The sequence below is a fragment of the Syngnathoides biaculeatus genome, chromosome 3 (genome assembly GCF_019802595.1).
Source record: "Syngnathoides biaculeatus isolate LvHL_M chromosome 3, ASM1980259v1, whole genome shotgun sequence".
Classification (NCBI taxonomy): Eukaryota; Metazoa; Chordata; class Actinopteri; order Syngnathiformes; family Syngnathidae; genus Syngnathoides; species Syngnathoides biaculeatus.
The window spans coordinates 23,147,314-23,171,967 of NC_084642.1; the positions used below are offsets into that span (position 1 = coordinate 23,147,314).

The 24,654-nt window shown below is 40.5% G+C and overlaps 2 protein-coding genes across 10 annotated transcripts in view; both read left to right on the top strand.

The window, feature by feature from the left end:
- The window catches only part of abcc12 (ATP-binding cassette, sub-family C (CFTR/MRP), member 12), a 35,284-nt gene extending 24,270 nt beyond the window's left edge, over positions 1-11,014 (top strand). For 3 of the 4 annotated variants that reach the window (XM_061814850.1, XM_061814849.1, XM_061814851.1), the window contains 11 exons: positions 941-1,129; positions 2,282-2,508; positions 2,596-2,733; positions 4,360-4,549; positions 6,086-6,175; positions 6,270-6,459; positions 7,330-7,489; positions 7,560-7,638; positions 8,149-8,262; positions 8,514-8,678; positions 8,779-11,014. In XM_061814850.1, the coding sequence (XP_061670834.1) occupies positions 941-1,129; positions 2,282-2,508; positions 2,596-2,733; positions 4,360-4,549; positions 6,086-6,175; positions 6,270-6,459; positions 7,330-7,489; positions 7,560-7,638; positions 8,149-8,262; positions 8,514-8,678; positions 8,779-8,883 (1,647 nt within the window). In that variant the 3' untranslated portion in view covers positions 8,884-11,014. Of the gene's footprint in view, positions 1-940; positions 1,130-2,281; positions 2,509-2,595; positions 2,734-4,359; positions 4,550-6,085; positions 6,176-6,269; positions 6,460-7,329; positions 7,490-7,559; positions 7,639-8,148; positions 8,263-8,513; positions 8,679-8,778 lie in introns of those variants that run through there. The other variant, XM_061814852.1, reaches the window with a different exon arrangement.
- Positions 11,015-12,166: 1,152 nt separating this feature from the next.
- The window catches only part of LOC133498257 (myocyte-specific enhancer factor 2A-like), a 29,237-nt gene continuing 16,749 nt past the window's right edge, over positions 12,167-24,654 (top strand). The window contains exons 1-3 of one of the 6 annotated variants that reach the window (XM_061814857.1): positions 12,167-12,356; positions 13,815-13,882; positions 20,818-20,967. In XM_061814857.1, the coding sequence (XP_061670841.1) occupies positions 20,914-20,967 (54 nt within the window). In that variant the 5' untranslated portion in view covers positions 12,167-12,356; positions 13,815-13,882; positions 20,818-20,913. Of the gene's footprint in view, positions 12,357-13,814; positions 13,883-19,740; positions 19,968-20,515; positions 20,683-20,817; positions 20,968-24,654 lie in introns of those variants that run through there. The other 5 variants (XM_061814858.1, XM_061814859.1, XM_061814861.1 and 2 more) reach the window with 5 other exon arrangements.

The following is a 24,654-nucleotide window of genomic DNA, read 5'->3' on the forward strand; positions in this document are numbered from 1 at the left end:
CCCCAGTCTGTTGACCAACAGAAGTTGTACCTCAAGCAAGAATGGGAAAGTATGGCACCCACAAAGCTTCAAGAATTAGCGTCCTCAGTTCCAAACGCTAATTGAGTGAAGTTAAAAGGAAATGTGATGTAACACAGTGGTGAACATACACCTGTCCCAACATTTTTGGAACATATTGCAGGTATCAAATTCAACATGAGTGAATATTTGGGGGAGAAAAAAAAGACAGGAGGGATCGGCTCAATCATTCCTGTGACACTTGTAAGGTTTCAGTGCCTAGGAAAATGGAATGGAATGGATTGTTATTATTAACAATTTACAGAACTTCATTGGAAGTGGGTTTTGGACATTGCTACAACAGTGATTACTAATATTGCTGCTATTAGTATTGTTAATACCACTAATACTGATATTTCTATGACTATTAATACTACTGCTACAATTTTGAGCCATAAGGACCCACAGTAATACGGGTATCAATTTTTTTTAATATGCTGGAAAGCCCTTTACAAATGCTAATGTTTGACTTTTAACTCATGATTTCCTTAAAACATCCTGTGACTGTGAGTCTGTACATGTATGACATTTCAAGCATGGTGTTTTTTTTTTATCATGGGAGGTACAGTACATGTCACAGATTCAGCTCATATACAAAACTTGCTTTTGGCCAATAAAGGTAACCAATTTTAAGCTGAAAATAGTTTTGTTACCTGACAGATGTAGTTAACCTGTTGTGATATCACTTTCTGAAGAAATTCATGGAACACAACAAAATCATTCTGACACATTTGTCATATTGGCAGTGGCTATTGGAGGGTGGACCCAGAGCTAAGACAGGGCTTGGCCCCTCCCTGAAGAACAGAAATTGACAAAAGACAAGACTAGATTAATAACTTGACAAATTGCAAAGTCCCCTGGAAAAATATGCTAATGTTGTTAGGTCCAGTTGACAAACGGGACTCCAGCAGAAAAGGGTGACATTTCCAAGAATCCAGACCTGCACTTCTACCAGCTGGTCTACGGCATGATGGTGGTGGTCATGGTGGCCCTGGCCATTGTCAAGTGCATCTTCTACACCCATGTCACTTTGAATGCTGCCTGCCGCTTCCACGACACCATGGTCAAGAAGGTACCCAGATCACTTTGCTATCAAAGAAGATAAACATCCATACATTTTTCTGGGACAACATTGTTGAATAATAATAACATGTCCTGTAAATTCAAGTGTCTTGGACATTTTGTTGTTATATCAAATGACTGATGATAAAGACATGAGCAAAATCGCACGTTGTATATACAAGCAAACGTGGTAGGAAGCAAGGTCCATGTATAGATGGCGTAAGGTTGCCTTTCTTCAGCATATACTGCATTCCACTCTATATGGCACACTTGTTCAAATTCCTCAAGTAACACTTGGCTGCATAAAATTAACGTGCTGCTATACTGTATGTGGGGAATAAGGGTTGAGCCCATCCACGAATAGGAAAATAAAAATTGACGCCCACCTAAAAAATATTCAGAATTACATGTATTAATACTGTACAGTGCTTTGAACCTTTATTATACCCCAACCTGTCATGAGTTGATCCAGATGGGACCCAAGAGCAGGTGGAGGAAGAGAGGTTGTGATGAAAAGTTTATTGGAAAAGTGAAATGGAGATTGTGTTTGAGATATTCTGGTGGCTTGTCGAGCCTTGGAACGTGTGGCTGGCTTGATGGCATGGATGCGTGGAACACGGAGGGAACACTGAGGACAAGAAGACTCACAGAGGTCAGACAGGACACATAGATTTGAGTAAGGTTACGTGAAGTCTGAGGAGCCGTGGTACCGCATGAGAGAGCTGGTGAGAGTTTCTGGGTTCTGGCAGGCTTTTATGTCAGTGATGATGATGGCTGATTGGTTACGGGAGGGTGGCTGAGATGATGCTGATTACTGTGAAGAAGGAGAGTGAGAGTGAGAGAGAGAGAGGGCGAGAGGGGTTGAAAATACCAAATAGGTCGTTTACATTCATCTGCTAGATAAATTACTCCATCGAATCGTTATGTAAAGATATGGTTCAGTTCCAGTCCAGGATCTGGAGACATTGTTGCTGCTTTTTCTATGGTGCTTTTTTTTTTTGTTTTTTGTCAATAACAGTATGACAATATTTACAGTACACATTGATCTATCAATGTATGAGAGTATTTGTATCTTGTTGCTATTTATTGTGTGGCATTTTTACATATACCTGCACCTTAACTCTTTAAATAGAGCTAACTGATTATTTGATACCGTTGCCAGATCATAGCCAGTCCCATGAGCTTCTTCGACACCACGCCAACAGGCCGCATTCTTAACCGCTTCTCTAAAGACCAGGATGAGGTGGACAGTATTCTCCCACTCCACATGGATCCTTTCCTGCAGTTTGCCCTGATGGTGACCTGCACTGTGACGGTCATCTCTGCTGTCTTCCTGCCCATGCTCATCGCTGTGGTCATCATGGGACTTTTGTTCACACTCATGCTCTTGTGCGTTAACGCCACTTTAGACACCAGGATCCGTGCTGCATACTGTACCTCAAAAACAGAGTTTTAAAAAAAGGGTCATTTCTGCAGCATATTCCAGAGGAGCATCCGCCTAATGAAGAAGATGGAGAACATCAGTCGCTCACCGTGCATCTCCCTCACCACATCCACCCTCCAGGGCCTCAGCACTATCCATGCCTACAACATGAGAGACAGCCACATGAAGCTGTAAGATAGCATTCACGACTGCCTCGCTATGTCCTTCACAAACCCAACACTTGCACTTGGTACGCCAGGAGTAGGCTGCCAAAAAGTGATCCGGTACAGCTCAGTTGTCTGATGGTGTGTGGACACAGTCAGGTTGCATTTAAGACAATCATTTTTGTTTCCAAGAGGTGAAATTGATGAAGGTACAAGTATGGTACACTATTTGGAGCAGGCGACAGACTCGAGTCACTTGACATGAATCAAATGAGACTGAAGTAGCCAATTTAGGACTTAGGATGTGCTTGGCTTGACCTCATAAAAGACTCAACTTGTTTTTCACATGGTATTATTGATAGCTTTTTTTTCCCCTTTGTCCTGTTTGGCTGTTAAGTTAAGCAGAATGGAAAATCGGTTTCCCTTTTATGCTAGAAAAGTTTTACTGTGTCACAGTGGCGTTTTTAATTGTGAAGCAATGGTTTCTTAGTGTTATATCCATCCATCCATCCATTTTCTTCACCGCTTATCCTTATGAGGGTCGCGGGGCGTGCTGGAGCCTATCCCAGCTGTCAACAGGTAGGAGGCAGGGTACACTCTGAACTGGTTTCCTGCCAATCGCAGGACACATGGAGACAGACAACAGTCGCTCTCACAATCACACCTAGGGGCAATTTAGTGTGTCCAGTTAATGTTGCATGTTTTCGGAATGTGGGAGGAAACTTGAATTCCCAGAGAAAACCCACATAGGCACGGGGAGAACATGCGAACTCCACACAGGCGGGTCCGGGATTGAACCCAGGACCTCAGGACTGTGAGGCCAACGATTTCCAGCTGCACCAACGTGCCGCCAGAGTATGTTATGTCCTAAAAAAACATGAAAACATACCTTTGTATAGTATTAGCTCAAACACTCTGGCGCCCCTTGGTGTTATAATTTTTATTGAGAATCAGAGATGATTAGGCGAACAGAACATTCTAAAGCAGAGAGAAACAAAGACAAAAGACAAAGCACTAATTGTAAACTGGAAAAGGAAATCATTACATATCTACAATGATGAAACAATCATATCAAACAATATGGGTGTTACATGGGGCTTTAGGACTACATCCTGTTTATATGTACCCTGTGATTAGCTGGCGACCATTTCAAGGTGTACGCCGCCTTTCATCCAAAGTTAGCTGAGATAGGCTCCAGTACGTCTGCAACCCTAGTGAGGATAAGCGCCATGGAAGATTAATAAATGAATATTTAAAAAGAAGAAAAAAAGATCTCAAAAAGTACAAATGCCCATGTCTGTACTAGGGGCATGTCAAAACCCGGCACAACTGTCCAACTTGTACCCCCACTTCTGTAGTGGGATCCCACAACCCTACAACATGGTTCAAGTGAACCCAGGATCTCAAAACTGAGACAAATGTGCGAATCAGTCTCTACCAAGCTGCCAGCTATCATATTAAACCATGTAAATTTAGAATCGGATACAATTTAAAATCATATGTGAGTCAAGGGAGGTGAGCAAATAGTTGTGGAAGTATAGTGCATGTAGACAAAAATGTGAAATTATTCAGAAATGGTATGCAATAATAATAATAATAATATTGTATTTGTTTCTCTTGATCCCTTGGTTCATCTCGTGTCTTGTGCTGTAGGTTCAAGACCCTGAATGACATCAACTCCAACCACTATATGCTTTTTTCCTCTGGGACCCGCTGGCTGGCCTTCAGGCTTGACTTCATGGCAGCCACACTCACCTTATTTGTGTCACTGTTTGTGGTTCTGACCAGTAATGAGGACATCAGTCCGTCCTTAAAGGGTCTTGCTTTGTCCTATACCATACAGGTAAGTACAGGAAACTAGCAGCACTGTTTTCAGAAGTCAAGTTGTACTGTTACATTTTAATTAAGTTGGAAGTATAGATACTTGATGGCAGAATGGTGCACGAGTATTTTGAATGCCTGTCTTCACGATTTTGAGGTTCAGGGTTCAACTCTCGGCTCTGGATTTTCCCATGTGGAATCTGCATGTTCTCCGCCTTGGGTATATGGCATTCTCTGGAAACTCCGGCTTCTTCTGCGTGCTCTAAACATGTATTCTAGCTTCACTGAACACTACAATTGTCCAAAGGTGTGACTGTGAGTGCTCATGGTTGTTTGTCTGTGTGCCACGCCAGGAATTACCCTGCCAAAGTAAGAAGTAATATGCCGAAACAAACTCATGAACCTAATGTGGATAAGCAGTGTAGAAAATGGATGGATAAATACTTAATGTATAAGAAACTGAGAGACGTGATGATTGAATTCCTTTACTTGAGTAAAACAGTACAGATACTAAAATGTGTTTAATTAAGAAAGTCAAAATAAATTTTTACCGTCAAATACATTCAATAACTATTTTGCAAAAATGCCAGGGAAAAAAAATCTTCCTGCACACAAAATATTTTACCCCTTTTATTAACTTGAATAGTGCTCTTCCAACTGAGAAAAAAACGAATCAAGTTAATCAGGGCGCAATTGAAAACAGTTCCTGAATCAGCAAACAAAACATGATCCATTCATTTTCTTCACCGCTTATCCTCACAAGGGTCGCGGGAGTGCTGGAGCCTATCCCAGCTATCATCGGGCAGTAGGCGAGGCACACCCTGAACTGGTTGCCAGCCAATCGCAGGGCACATAGAAATGAACAACCATTTGCACTCACAATCACATCTAGGAGGAATGTAGAGTGTCCATCTAATGGTGCATGCTTTTGGGATGTGGGAGGAAACTGGAATTCCCAGAGAATACCCACTCAGGCACGGGGAGAACATGCAAATTCCACACGGGCTGGGCTAGGATTTGAAGCCCGGTCCTCAGAACTGTGAGGCCAACGCTCCAACCAGTTGTGCCACCGTGCCGCCTCAAAACATTCTAAAAAATGCTAAATTCACTCATGAAAGCAGAAAAAAATATTTTTTAGTGTCAGAATATAGTGTTTTTGAGCATGACACAAGACACCTCATCAATTGACAGCATCAGATAATCAAGACATGGATGTGGAATATCAATGCTCCTCTTCATCCATTCCATTATCCTTTTTAATTCCCATTGTCCTCACTGCTGTTTTTTTCCCCACCTTGTATGTCACAATCACAGTTGACTTTACCTCTCTACCTTTTTTTCCTTATCTTGTGATGGAGTTTGAAAAAAGTAGTTTCTTTTGACAAAGGAGATAAAAGTACACATACTGTAACTGTCTTCAAATGTAGGGAGTAAATGCAAAAAGTCTGGGAAAATAAATACTCAAGTACAGTTACCTGAAAAAATCTCCTTAAGTACAGTGGCTAAGTATTTGTGCTTTGTTACATGTGACCACCGGACATGATCGACGTGTACACAGCTGACGGGCATGCTGCAGTACGTAGTGAAGCAAGCCACAGAGGTGGAGGCCAGGTTCAACTCAGTCGAGAGGCTGCAGGAGTACATAATGGTCAGATACCTTCACAGAACCTGACAAAACCAAATCCCGATGACGGTGTTTGTGACACTGTTGGATTGCTCAAATCTAAGATTCTCCTAAACAGGGTTGTACGTCTGAGGCTCCCAGACACAATGAGGACGCTTGTATCCCAAAAAACTGGCCCACGGGAGGGTCCATTGCTTTCCTGGACTACAAGATGAGGTACAGAGAGAACACGCCCATAGTCCTGAATGGGCTGAACTTCATCATCCAGGCCGGAGAGAAACTGGGCATCGTGGGAAGGACGGGTTCTGGTGAGGCTCCAGAAATGAGTTCTTGTCCCTGTCCTTTCAACACTTACATTGTTCCTCACTTTATCAGTGAGGAAACAAAAAGTCATTAGTGTTAGTCATGGGAGAGCCAGAGCCTATCCCAGCTAGCTTCGGGCGAAAGGGGGACTACACCCTGAACTGGTCGCCAGTCAGTCACAGGGCACATATCGACACCATCACTGAGCGGGAATCGAGCCCACGCTGTCTGCACCACAGTCAGGCGTGTGTAACACTTCGCTATCACTGACTCATTGGTATTCATGTGAGAAAAAAAAAAGTCAAAAGAAAATGTGTGCTGTAACTTTTTAGTCGTAAGATTTCTCGGAACATTCACATCTATTTACTATTGAAATTTAAAAAAACTGTGACAAATTTTCAATCAACTTTTTTTTAAAATTAAAACAATAAGTAGAAATAAAAAGTATGATGTATAAAACCTTTTGCATTTTTTATTTTTAATTAAAAATATTTCTCCATCTTTCAACAATTTACCATTTTTCTTATATCCTTTTGATGCATGCCCTGTTTAATTTTATTCTTTGAATATGTGGCGGGCAAATAAAAAATTGTACATCCTTTGGACAACCATACTTGAAAACAAAAGTCAACAGAAACGTGCTTGGTGGAAAGGGGATGTGGTTCCGAAACTCTGGTCCTGTTCTGTGAGGTGTGCAATGAGAATCTTGTAAGTCCACTTACAACATGAGAGTCTGCGTGTTCTCATCCGTGGATTGGGTAAAATTGTCTCGCGTAACAAGCTTCTAAACCACATTTAATGATGTCATGATCTCCATTGGTCGCGAAAAACAACCCTTTACCGAATACTCCATCTGCTGCCTCTTGTGTCTGCAGGTAAGTCCTCCTTAGGGGTGGCGCTGTTCCGGCTAGCCGAGCCTGCTGCGGGAAGCATCCTGATAGATGGCGTTGACATCTCGTCCATCGGGCTGAAAGACCTGCGAAGCAAGCTGTCCATCATCCCCCAGGACCCCGTACTTTTCATTGGCACAATCAGGTAAGTAACAGCATGCGGACATAGTTGAGGGTGACCAGTGGCTGAAGACCACCTGTATCTATGCCAACAGGCACAACCTGGACCCCTTTAACTGCTACAGTGATGAGGAGATCTGGGCAGCACTGGAGAGGACCTACATGAAGGACTCTGTGAGTCTTTGGTGGACCAGAGACGAAACTCTTTTGGATCTGATCTCAAACTCATGGTTCATAGAAGATTACACAGTTTAAAAGAGAAAAAGAACAAAATATATCTCATAAGTTTACAGTGAAAAACACTACCTCAAGAACTATGTAGTAACGTATAAGTGTCAACATTTAAAGCAAACAGCTCTTCTATTCTGTAGCGGTAAAAGTGACCGATTGAATGATTAATTTTTTGGTTTTTTGAAACAACATTGTCTTCTTTTCAGGAAATGAATGATGTAGACCAGTCCAACCATAGCAGTTGGAACAATGTGAATTATTATGCTATGAACACGGTGAACCTGATTATTGTAGGGAGATACATTTCAGATCTACCTGCAGTATATGTATATATTTATATTTATATAATTAAAAAAAAACTTTGAAAAGACTCCGAAAGGAGCCAATGGCCTTTAGTTTGTTCTCTCACTTAAATCTCCGGGCTAGTCCTCAGGTGATGTTTCGTCTCCACAGATCTTCAAATTGGAGGGTCAGCTTCAGGCGCAGGTGTTGGAGAATGGAGAGAACTTCTCCGTTGGAGAGCGACAGTTGATGTGCATGGCGAGAGCATTGCTACGCAACTCCAAGGTAGGAGCAAAGCCACATAATCTATAATTCAGGGATTCAAATTCTTTGTGGGTCCACAGACTCCTGAAAGGTTAGGGGAAACCCCACCCCTCACCCAAGGATTCCCTCATAAGCCTAACTCCATCCATCCATTTTTACACTTTTTGTCCTCACGGTAGTAATTTTAAGTCCTAATCAAACAGTGGCCACAACTTAGACTCTCGTAAAAACTGTAAAGCTATGGTTAAAATGATAGCTTCCTCCTCATCCAGATCATTCTTTTGGACGAGGCGACAGCGTCCATTGATGCCGAGACCGACGCCCTGATCCAGACAACAATCAGAGACGCCTTCCAGGACTGCACCATGCTCACCATCGCACACCGTATAAACACTGTAATACACGCCGACCGCATTCTGGTCATGCACAACGGAAAGGTAACACGCACAATACACGCAACGGCTTAGAAGTAGGCCACTGAATGAGTTCAAGGCCAGCCATAACTCCCAACAAACACCCAACTCCTTAACCTTGCAGGTGGCAGAACTGGACGATCCAGAGGTGTTGTCGCAAAGGTCTGACTCTCTGTTCTCCTCACTGCTGGCCGCGACAAACACCGTGAGCACGTCTGAGGCGCATTGATCTGCACCCAATTTGCTTTTCATCTTGTATTTGTCTTGGAAGTGCACAAGTATTGAGGCCATACAGACAATTTGTTGTTGTTTAGTTTTTTTTTTTGCAGTGAGAAAGAGACAGAGAAATGTGTATTGAAATTATATTATTTATTGATTCATGTGTGAATTTTCAATAATTGTTTAAAGGGTCGTGCAAGTCAAATCAACGACAAGAACGGTTTTTTCCAATGTATTTACCGTTTTATTTGTTTCCATCCTGCTGCTCATTCTTGGCAACACGGGGGCGCCAGTGTTTTTTTTTTTTCCTTGACTGACAACGCAGCAGCGATGAAACTGTGCTTTACTTGAATGAGGACGGCGTTATAGTTAAGGTTAAGGTAACAAAAATACTGCAATATCCATTTAAAAAGGTAAATGAACAATTGCTGGTTTGTTTTATTTTGTTGCATTACATTGTATTTGATAAGAGTCCCTCAAGACATTTACCATTTAAAGTATTGATAGTAATGAACACAGTACTTTATTGAAGTTACAGATGATGTGTATTGTATGTTACCAGTACATTCTGTGAAGTATCAGAGTACATTATGATGAAGTATCAGTCAAAGCAATGTCAAACAGTTTGGCGTGGTTAATACTTTTTTTCACACGTAATGAATTTGCAGTAGATTCACACTTGCATGAGTACTTTTTTTTTCGGTAATGTAGCATATACACAACATGTGGTCATTGACTGAGCTAGTACTTAAGAGTGATATCAACATTTCTATGGGATTGAGAAGGTTCTTCCTCTAGTATTTATACATCCAGTGGCTTAACTGAGTGTTTAGCATGGAGAACTTCATGCGGTGTGGTAAATTCGCTCTTACAGGAGGGAGTAAGAAAGTAAAGTACTTAGTCGGTTTTGCTTGAGTGACCTTTCTGATGGAACAAGTTTCTGCTCATAATGTAGTACTGTAGAACTCGGGAGACGAGTGATGACTACTTGGCAGCCCATAGCAAAAATGGTGAAATCACAGATCCTGGTGAATTATCGTACCATGTTTAAATTTAGAGAAAAAAGGCAAATCGTGAATGTTCCACAAAGTTTTTACTCAAAATGACACCCTTCGGCAGCACAGTGACTCCGCTGGAAAGCGTTGGCCTCACAGTTCTGAGGTCCCAGGTTTGATCCCGGACCCGCCTGTGTGGAGTTTGCATGTTCTCCCCGTGCATACGTGGGTTTTCTCGAGACAATCCGGTTTCCTCCCACATCCCAAAAACAGGCAACATTAATTGGACACTCTGAATTGCCCATAGGTGTGATTGTGAGTGCAACTGTTTATATGCCCTTTGTAGCCTTGTTTTTCTCTGTTAAGATGTTAAGGGAGGCTTTCGGTTGGCTTTTCTATTTGTCAATCTATTTCCTTGATGCTATTTCTTACAGTTCACTCCCAGACATTGACTCCAGTTTCTGCCCATTTGTACCTATATTTGTTTTGTTGTGCATTTTCAGTTTTCAGGACGTGCCTGTGAATATTTTCATTCCTCCAGGTCATTTCACTCTCAGTCGATCGCAACCAGACTGTTCTGTTTGTCTTCGAAGATGTTTCGCCTCTAATCCGTGCCAGCGTTGTTGGTTCATGCAATAAGGCTTAGTTAAGAGTTGCACAATGTTGAAGACAAATTCTATCTTGGTGCGTTGAGGTCTACCTTCCTTGGTCTATCATCGCACTTCCCTTTTACAACGTTGCCATTCTGTTTGTATTTGACCCAGATATTAGTCACTGCTGACAGGCAACAACCAATATTTTTTTAAAATCTAAATTAAGCAATGTGTTTCCCTTCTTCAAGGAATTTTAGAATTGTCTTCCTTGTGTCAATGGACATCTCACATGTTGGAGCCATGATTCATGTCAATTAACTTGGTGCAAAGCAAATTTATTAATATAGTACATTTAATACACAAGGTAACTGAGGCTTTACATGATTGAAAACATTAAAAGGCAAAGGAAATAAAACATCCATTCATCCATTTTCATTTGATCCCTTACGAGGGTTGCTGTCATTAAACACATTTGCAACATTTATTTCTTCTGCTTCCCACTAAAAAAATAATTGTGACTGAGTACATTTCTCTTTCTTTACATGATTCTTTAAGGCAGAATGGTGGTATTTTGAATAAAAATTGTTTTGTGGAACATTTGTGAGTTACGTTTTTATTCGCCCCCTCCCCCTAAAATTAATCATCCCAAGGAACAGTGAATTTTTTTGCCAAGGATTGTAAGCAGTGCTGTGTTGGTGTGTTATGTGCCTTTACTGTCATATTCATCCATCCATCCATTTTCTTCACTGCTTGTCCTCACAAGGGTCGCGGGGAGTGCTGGAGCCTATCCCAGCTGTCAATGGGCAGGAAGCGGGGTACACCCTGAACTGGTCCCCAGCCAATCACAGGGCACATGGAGACAAACAGCCGCACTCACAATCACACCTATGGGCAATTTAGAGTGTCCAATTAATGTTGCATGTTTTTGGAATGTGGGATGAAACCGGAGCGCCCAGAGGAAACCCACTTAGGCACGGAGAGAACAAACTCCACACAGGTTGGTCCGGGATTGAAGCCGAGACCTCAGAACTGTGAGGCTAACGCTTTACCAGCTGAGTCACCGTGGCGCCCTGTCATATTAGTATGATAAAAGCACTTTTTACCCGAGTAAAGGAGAACTAGTAGTGTAAAATCTGCACCTTGAAAGGAGTAACGCAGTACTTGATTGCGATGAATGCTTTTACAGGCATAACAAAGTACTTGGTCATTGTATACTGACGGTGTGGTTACTTTTACTGGGGTAACACAAAGTAGTTAGTGTGGTTGGATAATTTTCACCGGCGTAACAGGGAGCTTGATGCGATGTAAAAATCAGCATCTTGACAGGAGTAACATTCCCAATTTTGGAATGAATGCCGAACAAAGTAATGACTCTTTTTGTACTTCACTGATTACTTTTACTGTAGTAAACGGGATTACTTATAGTGTGATATCAGTGTTTTTACAGAATCGCCAATGCGCTTAGGGTGGAATGTGTACTTTTCAGAAAAGATGCTTAGTGTTGTTTCATTGCAAACTTTCAAAGTGTGAGATCAGTGCTTCTTTCCCAAAGCACTTTGCTTGTAATTTAATGTAGTTAGTGGACAGCTTCGTGTCGTGTGGTAACCATAGAAGAGTAACAAAGTAGTCGCTTTTGCATGAAAACCTCGAGTTACGTGAGTCAGGACGGGCACTTGTCCAAGTGGAAAGTGGACGCAGTCGCTACTGTGGTGGAGTCGTCAGGGAGATGACAGCGGGGTGGGCGCGGCTTGTAGTCGGAGCGCGAGCTTCCTCGGGCGGGGAGGACGTGAGCGTGTGAGCGGTGGAGTCACCTCCTCCCACCCACTTACTCCCTCTTCTTCTTCGTCCATCATCTTCGCTTCATCTTCTCTCGTCTTCATCGAAAGTGGACGACGGTGAGTGAAATTCAGTCCACTTAAGTGGTTTTCATTCGTGTGATTGTCGTCCGTTTGTGTCGAAAAACGAGTGTTTTAGGCTCACTGTCGACGTCTTGCAACCGTGGAGGTTTTTTTTTTTTTTTTAAATATATTTCACTTTGGACTTAGAGTCACTTGGGCGAGGGAGAACATATCGTTCTGGATACTTTGGGGAACACTGAAGCAACTCTCGAGCGTGGACCGACCGTGACGCTAGCCCGCTAGCCGCGTTAGCATAATTGTGAAGGAAGGAAAGATGCTTCCTCAAGCCTCAAGGTTTTTACCATAAAAAGTCATGTCAACTTGTGATGGGAATATGAATAAACACAATAATAATTGGGGAAGTGTACAGGTGATGTTTTACCATTTTTAATAATAATACTGTACTTGTGATTTATTGATGACTTCAAACAAGTACACAAAACAAAAAATACTAATAACATCCCATACTTAAACAATGTACAATCGCTACAAATAAATATATACTTTACGCCAGGTATAAAACATGCTATAGTTCTACCGAGTAGTTCTTCCCTATGTGCACACGATGTTTTGTTTGTTTTTTAAATATAGATGCCGTTATCAGTCCCCACACCCCGTGTGCAGCACTTTTTAAAAAAACATTTTAGATTTGGACATTGTTTTAAGTCTTCATTGATACTTTTTGACAGTTTCACACCACAAATGGACAAATCATTTCCTGGTTGTGTTACATCATTATTATTATTGTTTTGTTTTTAACCTCATGCATTAGTACTCTTGTTTGATTGGATGCAGTATTTGTAAATTTTAAATGATTTCATTTTTAGTGAGTGGATTGGTGTATTCCAGATGATGTTCTACTTATTGTGTTTTTCTTGCTTTTTTTCTTTTTGAGTGATACAACTTAACTCATAAGTTCTTGTAGTTGTTTCGCCAAACCTCAAGACAATATTGTAAATATGTTTGAGCTGTATAGAATGTTGAGTAATTTATGATCAGGTCTTTCTTTGGCTTTGTGAACTTTCTTGCTAATTTAGTTATGATAATAAGAAGCGACACTTTTATTGTATTCTTAGGACACCCAGAAATGCTTGCTCACTGTGTGTTCTTAACAAAGCCTTCGTACTACTCCTTCTACTGCGATTAATTAATTGGTACAAATTATATAGTTTTTTTCTTGATGTTCTTAGTTATATAAATATGACTAAAATACTCATCGTCAACTTGAGCCAGGAAAAACCCTGAATATATTCATGAATTAGCTTGTAGAATAATGAAAAATAAATTTGGACATCTGTCCGAGATTAATATCCAAGGCAGCATTTTTTAAATGTATTAATTAATTTGACTTTTGTTCAAGACCATTAGGCTACATTCTAAAGTTCTGCATTTAAAACTATTGTCTGCAGATTTTAGGCTTATTTTCTGATGTTTTTTTTTTTTTTTTTTTAACAGATCTCGGCCTATCTACATTTTGGTCTCAATCTTGCTTGACCTGATTTGGTCTGATTTCCCCATAGTAGGTAACGTACTCCCCATACTAGTTAATGTACTCGGTTGACTCACAAGCAAGTCTGGGGCATAATTATTCCCGGTATTCAATCTCTGGATTTTGTTTTTGTTTTTTTAAACAATGACAAGTAAAAATAGTAAGGTTAAATACATTTGTGCAGACTTGTTTTGTTGGGATCAATTGCTCAATTAATCCTCCTTGTAGAGATCACCCTGCTCAGGTAAGTGATTTATTTTCGCCTGTATTCAGGAGTTCCACGAGCCTTTTCTTGTGTTGATTGCATCACTCCTCTTTGAATTTTTTTGGGAAGAGAACACAGTTGTGAGCAGATATAATGGGTGCCAACTTACTGTAACTAAATGACTTCACCCACACTGAAACGTTAGAGCATTATTCGGCGGAACACCTGCATGTTTGCTTCCAACGGTGAGAGCTTGCACTCGCTTGCGAGACTACTTAATGTTTTGTTGCCTACTTGCGAGTGGTACCGTTAAAAGTACGGGAACATACATCAAGCAAACCTTAAGTGACGGTCCTCACCCAAACACCGATGACCACCAGCAGAGGTTTTTGCTCTTGTAAACACGGCGTGATGCATTATTGTTGTCATCACCATGGTAATGAGTTGATCCGATTGGGTTTGAGTTGACAATGTAAATTGCAGGGATCTTTTGGGGGGGAGAGACAAGGACACAGTGGTGTCAGAATACAAGATTTTATTTCAATTGTGCAATCGCTAAAGACCCACTTTGTCCTGTCTTTTTTTTTTTATAACTTCATTTGTGGTCAGATATTTACAGTATTGCGTCGGAAGACACACGGCAAGGCTAAAAATTGCTTTTGGATTCAAATATACTGTATGCAACGGCCACGCAGAGTAAATGTCTTTTGTGATCGGATTGGCGAATTATATATGACATTAAAGCCGATGAGCCATCCATCCATTACCTGAGCCGCTTGTCCTCATGAGGGTCGTGGGAGTGCTGGAGCCTATCCCAGATGTCATGGGCAAGAGGCAGGTTACACCCTGAAGTGGTTGCCAGCCAATCACAGGCCACATGGAGACAGACAACAGTCAGACTCATAATCACAGCTAAAGGCAATTTAGAGCCAATCAGCATAATATTCTAATTATTGTCAGATACCAAACAGGCTGATAAGATCAGTGTAAAGCTTACTCCATACAGGTCCAGGTCCGTACAGATCTGGTGTTGTTTTTCACTATACATGTCCTCTGAAATGTAGCACAGTGGTTGACTGGTTAGCAAATCTGCGTCCTAAAAATCTTCTTTTCTCACCCGCCCCAGAAACCTTTTTATGTTTGAGTGATCAACTGATTCTCAATAAATATCCAGCAAAACTGTTCCGGCATAAAAAGGATACAGATCCTCCTTTCTGCTTGACCTAACAGCAGAACAGGACTCAAATAAATACAAAAAAAGATAAAAATAATAGTAGTCCATTAACCTGATTTTTAAAAAATGCTTAAAAATCATCCATTGGGTGTCACAAGATCTAATTGATTATTTATTGATTTTTAATTGGAGTAATATTTGTTGACCTCTTTATAAAGGTTATATTTTAAATTTAAAATGATCTAAATTCAGCCTTTTTTTCTTCTTCTTTTCATTTCGGCTCATCCCGATTAGGGGTTTTCACAGCGTGTCATCTTTTTCCATCTAATCCTATCTCCTGCATCTTCCTCACTAACACCCACAGTCTTCATGTCTTCCCTCACCACATCGATCAACCTTTTTTTTGGTCTCCCTCTCGCCCTTTTGCCTGGCTGCTCCATCCTCAGCACCCTTCCGCCAATATACTCACTCTCTCGCCTCTGAACATGTCCAAACCATCAAAGTCTGCTCTCTCGAACCTTGTCAGCAAAACATCTAACTTTGGCTGTCCCTCTAATGAGCTCATTTCTAATCCTATCCAACCTGCTCACTCCGAGCAAGAACCTCAATATCTTTGCTGCTACCTCCAGTTCTGCTTCCTGTTGTTTCTTCATTGCCACAGTCTCTAATCCGTACATCATGGCCAGCCTCACCACTGTTTTATAAACTTTGCCCTTCATCCTCGCAGAGACTCTTCTGTCACATAACACACCAGACACCTTCCGCCAGCTGTTCCAACCTGCTTGGACCTGTTTCTTCACTTCCTTAACACACTCACCATTGCTCTGGATTGTTGACCCTAAATATTGGAAATTGTCCACTCGTGCTATCTCTTGTCCCTGTAGCCTCACTCTTCCCCTTCCACCCCTCTCATTCAAGCACATATATTCTGATTTACTTTCGCTAATCTTCATTCCTCTCCTTTCCAGTGCATGTCTCCATCTTTCTAATTGTTCCTCCGCCTGCTCCCTGCTTTCACTGCATATCACAATCTCTGCAAACATCATAGTCCACGGCCTCTGTGCATTCCTCTTTTTCTTTTGACAACGAATCCGGTATCCTCCTCTTCTTTGTCTTCTTTTTTTCTACAGGTGCTTTTATTAATTTGAACAGAAAAGAAATCAATTATTGATCTGGATTATATTTTGATAAAAATTTCAGCTGTCTTTATTACCCAGCCCGACCAAAATTAACATTTGAGTTTCACTCTTTTTTTTGGTGGACAGTTAAAATTGTTGAACAAAGATGGGATAGGATGACCTTTAAATTTGCAAATGAATTGGTCAAAAATGATTTTAAAAATGGTACTCAACGATTGTAGTTAAAAGTTTAAACACTCAAATGGATTACTTTGTGCTCTATTAGTTTCAAATTATAGTTACGCTTGATTGGGAACCACACGTTGAAACATTCCTTAAAATATAGCCTGCACGGTATCTTACACCTTACATGAATATGTAGCAGGCTGAAGTATGATGGGTGTACTGTATACTGTGCGTGTTGATAGTTGTGTGTTTGATGTTAGTTGATTTTCTGCTGGTGGCCGACGGGGGGCGCTCTCGGGTCTGCTTCCCACGCTCTCATCCAAATGAAAAGGAAGCTTTCTCTTTTTTTCTTGTAGTTTGCTGAGAGTGCAGAAATCAACTGAGAGCTGATAAACACATCCAATGTGATGGAATTCGTTTTAATTTTATTGAGCACATCAAAGGACTTCAGCAGGAGGCCCCGTAGCTCAGTGGTTAGAGCACTGGTTTGGTAAACCAGCGGTTGTGGGTTCGTATCCCACTGGGGCCTCCACTCCCTGAGAAGGGTTGCGTCAGGAAGGGCATCCGGCGTAAAAATTGTGCCAAACGTATATATGCGTTCATCTGAGATGACACGCTGTGGTGACCCCGAAAGGGACAAGCTGAAAGAAACACACACATCAAAGGACTTCAGCAGGAGAACAAGAAAGAAAATTATCGTTTAGTTCATTTTTAGGGTAATAAAAGCTAGCCTTCATATTGGTTCCATTTCAGTAGTCTTTACAACTGACATCTTTAACATACAGGCTTTTCTTCTTTTACTTTTTGAAAACTTTTTTTCAATGTACTCTCTCGTCCAACTACTTTAAATATTTCTTACACTGAATATATACTTTACCTTAAATTGTTAATATACTGTATAGCTATCCATCCTTTTTCCAAGCCACTCATCTATTTACAGTGGTGGCTAAATATTTGTAGATAATTTGATTCCTTACATGCCCTCATATATTTGTACTTTGTGAAATATACAAATTAAAATTGATGGTTAACATTATTTATGTGACTATTTTTTTTTCTTTATTCAGCCACTTTTAATGTGAGTTACTTCAAGTATGTGTATTTGAAATTTAACTTTTTGAATTTTATTCCTTACACCCAGTATTTACCTAAAGCTTCTGTAATTATTATTTATAATAATTAAATATTCATTTCATTTACATGATATGTAAAAAAAATGGGAACATTTGGAACTCTTTTTCTCACAATGTACTGTAAATATTTTCAGTACACCTGCACATACTTTACTGGAAAGTCATCTCTATACACATTGTTTATCAATGACAATGATAGAGATGTCTTTGCCATTTTTTTCCCCCAAACGGATTGTCATTTTATATTGTACTGTTGTATGAAATGATGCTAAGTACTTGACATTGCTTTAAGTGACGCATATTTTCTCTCACTTGGTCACTTCCACTCGTAAAAAATAAGCATGTAATTTAAGAGCGATGTGAACACTGTGCAAAACAGCCATCTGCACCGCTGCCATGACATCAGATGTAAACTCTTTGCCAGTAAATGACATCAGTATCATTTATGGCAGGTTGATATGACCTCAAAATAAAATCTTTTCTTTGCCAGTTGTTCAGGGAGTTTGCCGTTTTAAAACCACCGGCAAGATTCAAATGTAGCCATACTTGAGCCACAGCCCTCACTGACGTGCATGAGCACGTCTCAGACGTCGCCATTCAGAATGGCATGCAATTATGAAACTGCATTGTTGGAAGAAATACTGTGAACGCTGTCCTGCTTTCACAAACTAGTAGCGCTAGTATACATTGGAGAAAATCTTTTTTTGAACCCCCTCCTATATTGCAAGTTCTCCCACTTAGAAATCATGGACGGGTCTGAAATTTTCATCGTAGGTGCATGTCCACTGTGAGAGAGATAATCTAAAAAGAAAAAATCAGAAATCACAGTGTATTATTTTTTTAAACGATTTATTTGTGTGATACAGCTGCAAATAAGTATTTGAAGACCTATCAGCTAGAAATCTGACCCTCTTTAGTCCGCCTTTAAAAGTCCACCTCCACTTCACGTATTATCCTAAATCAGATGCACCTGACTGAGGTCGTTAGCTGCACACCTGTCCACCCAATACAATTAGTAAGACTCAAACTTGTAACAGGCCAAGATCAAAGAGCTGTCCAAAGACACGAGAGACAAACTTGTACAATTCCACACGGCTGGAAAGGGCTACGGAGAAATTGCCAAGCAGCTTGGTGAAAAAAGGTCCACTGTTGGAGCTATCGTTAGAAAATGGAAGAAGCTAAACATGACGGTCAATCACAATCGGAGTGGAGCCCCATGCAAGATATCACCTCGTGGGGTCTCAATAATCCTTTGAAAGGTCAGGAATCAGCCCAGGACTACACGACAGGACTTGGTCAATGACCTGAAAAGAGCTGGGACCACTGTTTCCAAGGTGACTGTTGGTAATACACTCAGACGTCATGGTTTGAAATCATGCATGGCACGGAAGGTTCCCCTGCTTAAACCACGATATGTCAAGGCCTGAGTTGGGTTTGCCGATACAGTCATGGGAGAAAGTTTTTTGGTCAGATGACACCAAAATGGAACTTTTTGGTCATAAATCCACTAACCGTGTTTGGAGGAAGACGAATGATGAGTTCCATCCCAAGAACACCATCCCTACTGTGAAGCATGGGAGTGGCAACATCATGCTTTGGGGGTGTTTTTCTGCACATGGGACAGGACGACTGCACTGTATTAAGGAGAGGATGACCACGGCCATGTATTTTTCTTCACTGGATGCACAGCAAATGTTAGCCACATGGCTGCTACGATGATAGCATGACTTATTCGCAACATGAGTGTTACTATAATACTAAACATGATCAGTTTAAGGTTTTATGTTTGGTGGGAATGTACAATCATTAAAAAAATAAAGGAAAATTATGTTGTTGTACTAGAGCGGCTCCAACTACCGGAAACAAATTTAGATATCTGGCAAAATAAAGATGGTTGGAATTCCAATTAGGATTTATTTCTATGCATGTTTTATGTGCAGAATTCTCAAATTTAACTTTAATGGAAATTGGTGAACATGATTATTATATATTTTCAGTTTCAGTTATATTTTCAGTTTCTGTGTTTAGAAAGCTTTCCAATATTAACGTTTTGAAAATAGGACAAAGGTCAAAAAAGTTTTGATTCAAAAAGTTTTGTTTTGGTGCCGTGTCTCACAACCAGAGCCATAAACTCCTTGAACTCAAAACCACTGAACATAACAGTACTGCAATGTAATATTATGCAACTGCACTTTTGTTTGCTTTCCTCGGTTTTAATAATCGACCAAAGCCTGGACAGAGAGCATAAGACTGAAAAAAACCCACTATGTGCATATTTATTTTAGCAATAACTGTGCCTTGATGTAAGTATTTTACCCAAGATGTTCTTCTATTTTTCTTCTATTTTATTCACACATGCACCTTGTGGAGAAGCGCTCGTCATTTTTGTTGTATGCACAGCATATAATGACATTAAAGGCTTTTGATTTGAATGATGTTGATTGAACTTTCAACCTTGGCGTCTTCAGTATTCAACCTTATATCATTTAACATTTTTAGAAGAGCTGATTCTGTGCTGAGTTTGAAAAGCCTGATTGAAAGTTGTCAAAAAGTTCATTTAAATTCAAGAAATTGCTGAGTTGAGTAAAAATAACTTTCTCAACCATCTTGGCTATGAAAGGGAGATTTCAGATGGCTCTATAGCTTGGTGACATGGAATCATGCAATTTTCTTTTTTTTTTTTTTTTTTTTTAGAAGAGGCTTATTGACAGCTAATTTAAGAGCTTTAGGAAACGTGCCAGGGATTGGTAGGTCGATTGAAGACTAAATTGCCCGCAGGTGTGAATCAGCATCAGCTTTAATGGCCAAGTATGTAACAACACACAAGGAATGTGTGCGCAAATAGTTCTTTGTCTACATGTACCCTGCGATTGGCTGGCAACCAGTTGAGGGTGTACCCCGCCTCCAGCCCGAAGATAACGGATAGGCTCTAGCATGCCCATGACCCTTGTGAGGATATGCAGTACACAAAATGGATAGACTGAGGATGAAAAAAGAATTCCGTTCTTTTATTTAAAGGTTATAATGGCCCTATTGTAACATGGTCATCAAAATTTGCTGCTCATTTTGGGGATATTTTTTTGAGCAAACATCCACAGTGTTTGATCTGTCTTTTTCTAACATTTTGTCACTCTGTGGTGTGTGTCTGGACAGGTTTCACCACGACTGGGACCATGTTTTAAGGACCACCTTGACACACTTTGTCCTTCTCCATCTTGCTGTTAGCCCAAACCGCTTATTTTTCAGGAGATGGGTCGGAAGAAAATCCAGATCGCCCGCATCTTGGACGAGAGGAATCGGCAGGTTAGTGTTTACCAATGATGTTTTCTCTGGAGGCGGACATGTGCTTTATTACATACTGTCCATATGTATGTAAACAAATGTCTGTCTGTTTATGTACAATCAATCTATCTGTCCATTCACATACTTGTATTTAAATAAACATCTCTCCAGTTGCTACTCACATAGTTTTAACATCTGTCCTTCCATTCAAATAAAACATGTCTTGCTATCAAATACATGATGTAAACCAGAGTGTGTGTACAGAGAGAGAGAGGGGGGGAGTGCATGTGCGAATCGAGGAGCTCTGATGAGACTCTGTGTGCCTGCTTGAGCAGCTCTTCCTCGAGTGGGATTCATTTTTATCAGACATAAGAGTTACACAGGTTTCACCAGAATCACAATTGTAACAAAGCACAAAAAAGGCACCCTCACCCAATCAAACCAACACAATTTTGCAGTCATTAAAACTATTAAAATTGTTTTTAACATCCTAGCGTGCGCTTTTCCTCGCTACGCTTGAATACACCATATGCCCTGGCTCACACACGAAAAATCCGATCAATCAAATGCTGGACGAAAGAAATTGAGTAACTCTTTTAGGTGTAAATTTACACTTTATGACAAGTTAATAGTTCACGTTAATGTTAGGAGGGGTAATGTGGATTGAGACCGGGCACTCATTGGGAATGACAGGATTTGTCTTTAATTCCAAATATCAGAAATGCCTCGAGCGTAATAGTGCACAGCTGGAGGATATTTTTCAATCAACTCCAAGCTGTTGAGCCAGAATCTCATGTGGCATTACAACTTGGCCTGTTCCATAGACCGTCCTGATATTGACAATGATACACTCCTCCTCTGGTTTTAGTGTTAAGTATGTCCCAGATGGCAAGCATGTCTCAGACAAAAGTACAATAGTATGCCACAAGTGTCACACAATGCTCAACTACATCAGCAGAAATACAACAAACATAACATCACACTTACGCTGACGTCACCCGAATGGGGGAAAAAAAAAAAAAAAGGTGCCAGACAAAAACAAAACAAGCGTGCGTCCTACGTGCCGATGTATTTGGACAGCATGATTGAAACTGCTAAATTAATTGACTGTTGCTGTTTGTCGATTCTCATATCGACGTAATGTAAACAGGTCTGCCAAGTCACAAATGTGCAATAAACCCATCCATTTACGTTACAACTCACAATAATATACGGCTGTCCATTTCAGGGATGTAATAGTTTGGGATTTTCCATTATAGTTCATTTTTATTTTGTTTTGACTTTACTTTTTCAAAATTCTGTGAGTTTTAATTCGTTGTTCAAACGTTTTTTTTTTTTTTTTTTAAAGCTTAATAACCCCCGGGTGATGATAAGCGGCTCAAAAATGGATGGATGGATAAATGCTTCATTCAGAATTAGTCTTAATTTCTTTATTGTGGTATTTGTCAAGTGCAAGACTTTGAAAAATTAAAAAGATCCCAATAAGTATTGTATAAGGAAAAAGTCAACAAAAATGACCATTACATTTTTTTTGCGACTTTCTAACAGATTAACAAGTCACAGATCAAATACACAGACTGTATAACAGTCCAGAGAATTTGAAGTGTACTGCTTCTAAAGTTACATTCAATGCGTCACAACATACAGTAAAATCTTTCATGAGACACATTCTGTACTATGGTCTTTTAAAATGTGTGTTTACATGTTTTACCTACAAAAAAGTAAAGTTCTTGCATGTTTTGCTACACTTGTTGCTAAATTTCACGCTTCTCAAGTGGACTTTTAGATTTGTGACTCCAAGATAGACAGATAGAAAGCCTGCTTGATTTTACCTGCTGTATCACCAGTGAAAGTCCTGCCTGTTTTTTGTTTTTTTTTTATTTTGGGGTGGCAGTCTTTGTTGTCCATGGTTATTGTGACAAAGCTTTTCAAGTTTTCCTGCTCTTGCTGAAAGGTTGTTGGCACTAGTAGTCAGAGAACAAAATTTCGTCTGCTTTCATATCTGCTGTTCATGGCTGGTAACAGCGACATGCAATTTCTGTGAAGGCACTAGCTAGTTTTAGTCGTCCGAGCCGTTTCTGTTAGCAACACGTAGCAACAAAAACATATTGAATGTAAAAGTTAGGTTCGCTGCAAATCTGTCAGTCTGGTGAGCAGTCAAAATGACACTTATGCCCGATGACGTCACTTCTTGGCGACACATAGTCAGTTCAATTCCAAAAGGCCTATTCAGCCTTCCTTCCAGATCCTTTCATTATCTATTTATCTGAAATGAATACATTTGAAATCCATCCATTTTCCAAGCCGCTTATCCTCACAAGGGTCCCAGGAGTGCTGGAGCCTATTCCAGCTAACTTCGAGCAAAACACGGACTACACTCAGAACTAGTCTTAAAGCACATATTGACACCATCACTGAGCGTGAATTGATCCCACACTGCCCACACCAAAGTCAGATGTGTGTACCACTACACCATCAGAGACTCCTACATTTAAAATTTATTGACAGATAAAAAAAATGATTCTTTCCCAATGCTAACCCATCCAAGCACCATCGTACATTTCTGAATGAAATTTGTCAGAGGCACCACAGGTCCGCGCAGCTCGCATATCTGGACCTCAGTCAAATCCACTAAAATTGCATTAGACCAGCAATCTACCTTGCGCCAAAAGTTAGACATTGGTTTGAGCAGGCATAAATTGAGATGGACTTTCATTCACCAAATTGTCACATGCGCCAGCGGATGCCAAAGGATAGGCCCAACAACAGAGCCCATCATGTTAACAAATTTTTGTCCTTCCATATACGCAGAGTGTGTACAAGTAAGTACCCAATTCTGTCAATTCACAAATACCTAATGTCACATACTCACATGTAAACAAATGTCATTCCCATTCAGTTACACCCACAGTGTAAACATTATTGCTTGCGGTCTTGGCACTAATTAAGTTGTTGATGTTCCTGTTAAAAATAGTATCGCAAATATTCTGGGCTTTGCAAAGGAATCCCTCAAGGTTCTTTCTGTGGACTCTCAACATTTTTAGTGGTCAAGATGGCAATTTGGGGTTAGCCGGGCCCGGACGGCACCCTGTCATTTTCAGGGCGGGGCGCACAGCTCTGCCTTCTTCTCTCCCGGCTGTCTGCTGGCAATCGTCGAGTCGTCTGCTGCCGCCCGCTGGAATCCCACGCGGTGCGACACTGGCTAAATATATCGGCCAACAAACAGTGGCCTGTCTGCGAGCGAGGTGCCGGCGCTGTAAATAGCCACGTGGCTGAGGAAATAAATATGTGTTTGTGTTTAATGTTTGCATGTCTGGACCGGAGCGTCTCCATGACTGGAGGAGGCTGTGTGCTGAGCTCCTACTTCCCCATTCTAGGAATGTTGCTTCATCTGTCCCTGAGTGCAGTGTTTTTTAAGTTTATTTATTTATTTTGTCTGAACCTGATGGGCGCGTACCTTAGAAGTGAAGGGAAGTGGTCTTAAAAAGAGGAAACTTTGTGCAAAGGAGATGCACAGAGTGCAGTACCGTGAATGCAGCTGATTCGTGGTTCACCATTCGTGAAATCACTTTCTCACCATTTTTTCTATGTAACAAGTATTTACTGTAAATTGCACCTATTCACACCGATCTACATACCCGATCACTATCAGCTGATCCATTAATAATTATTAAAGAATTAAACAAATTGTAATGAAATAGTTGTAAG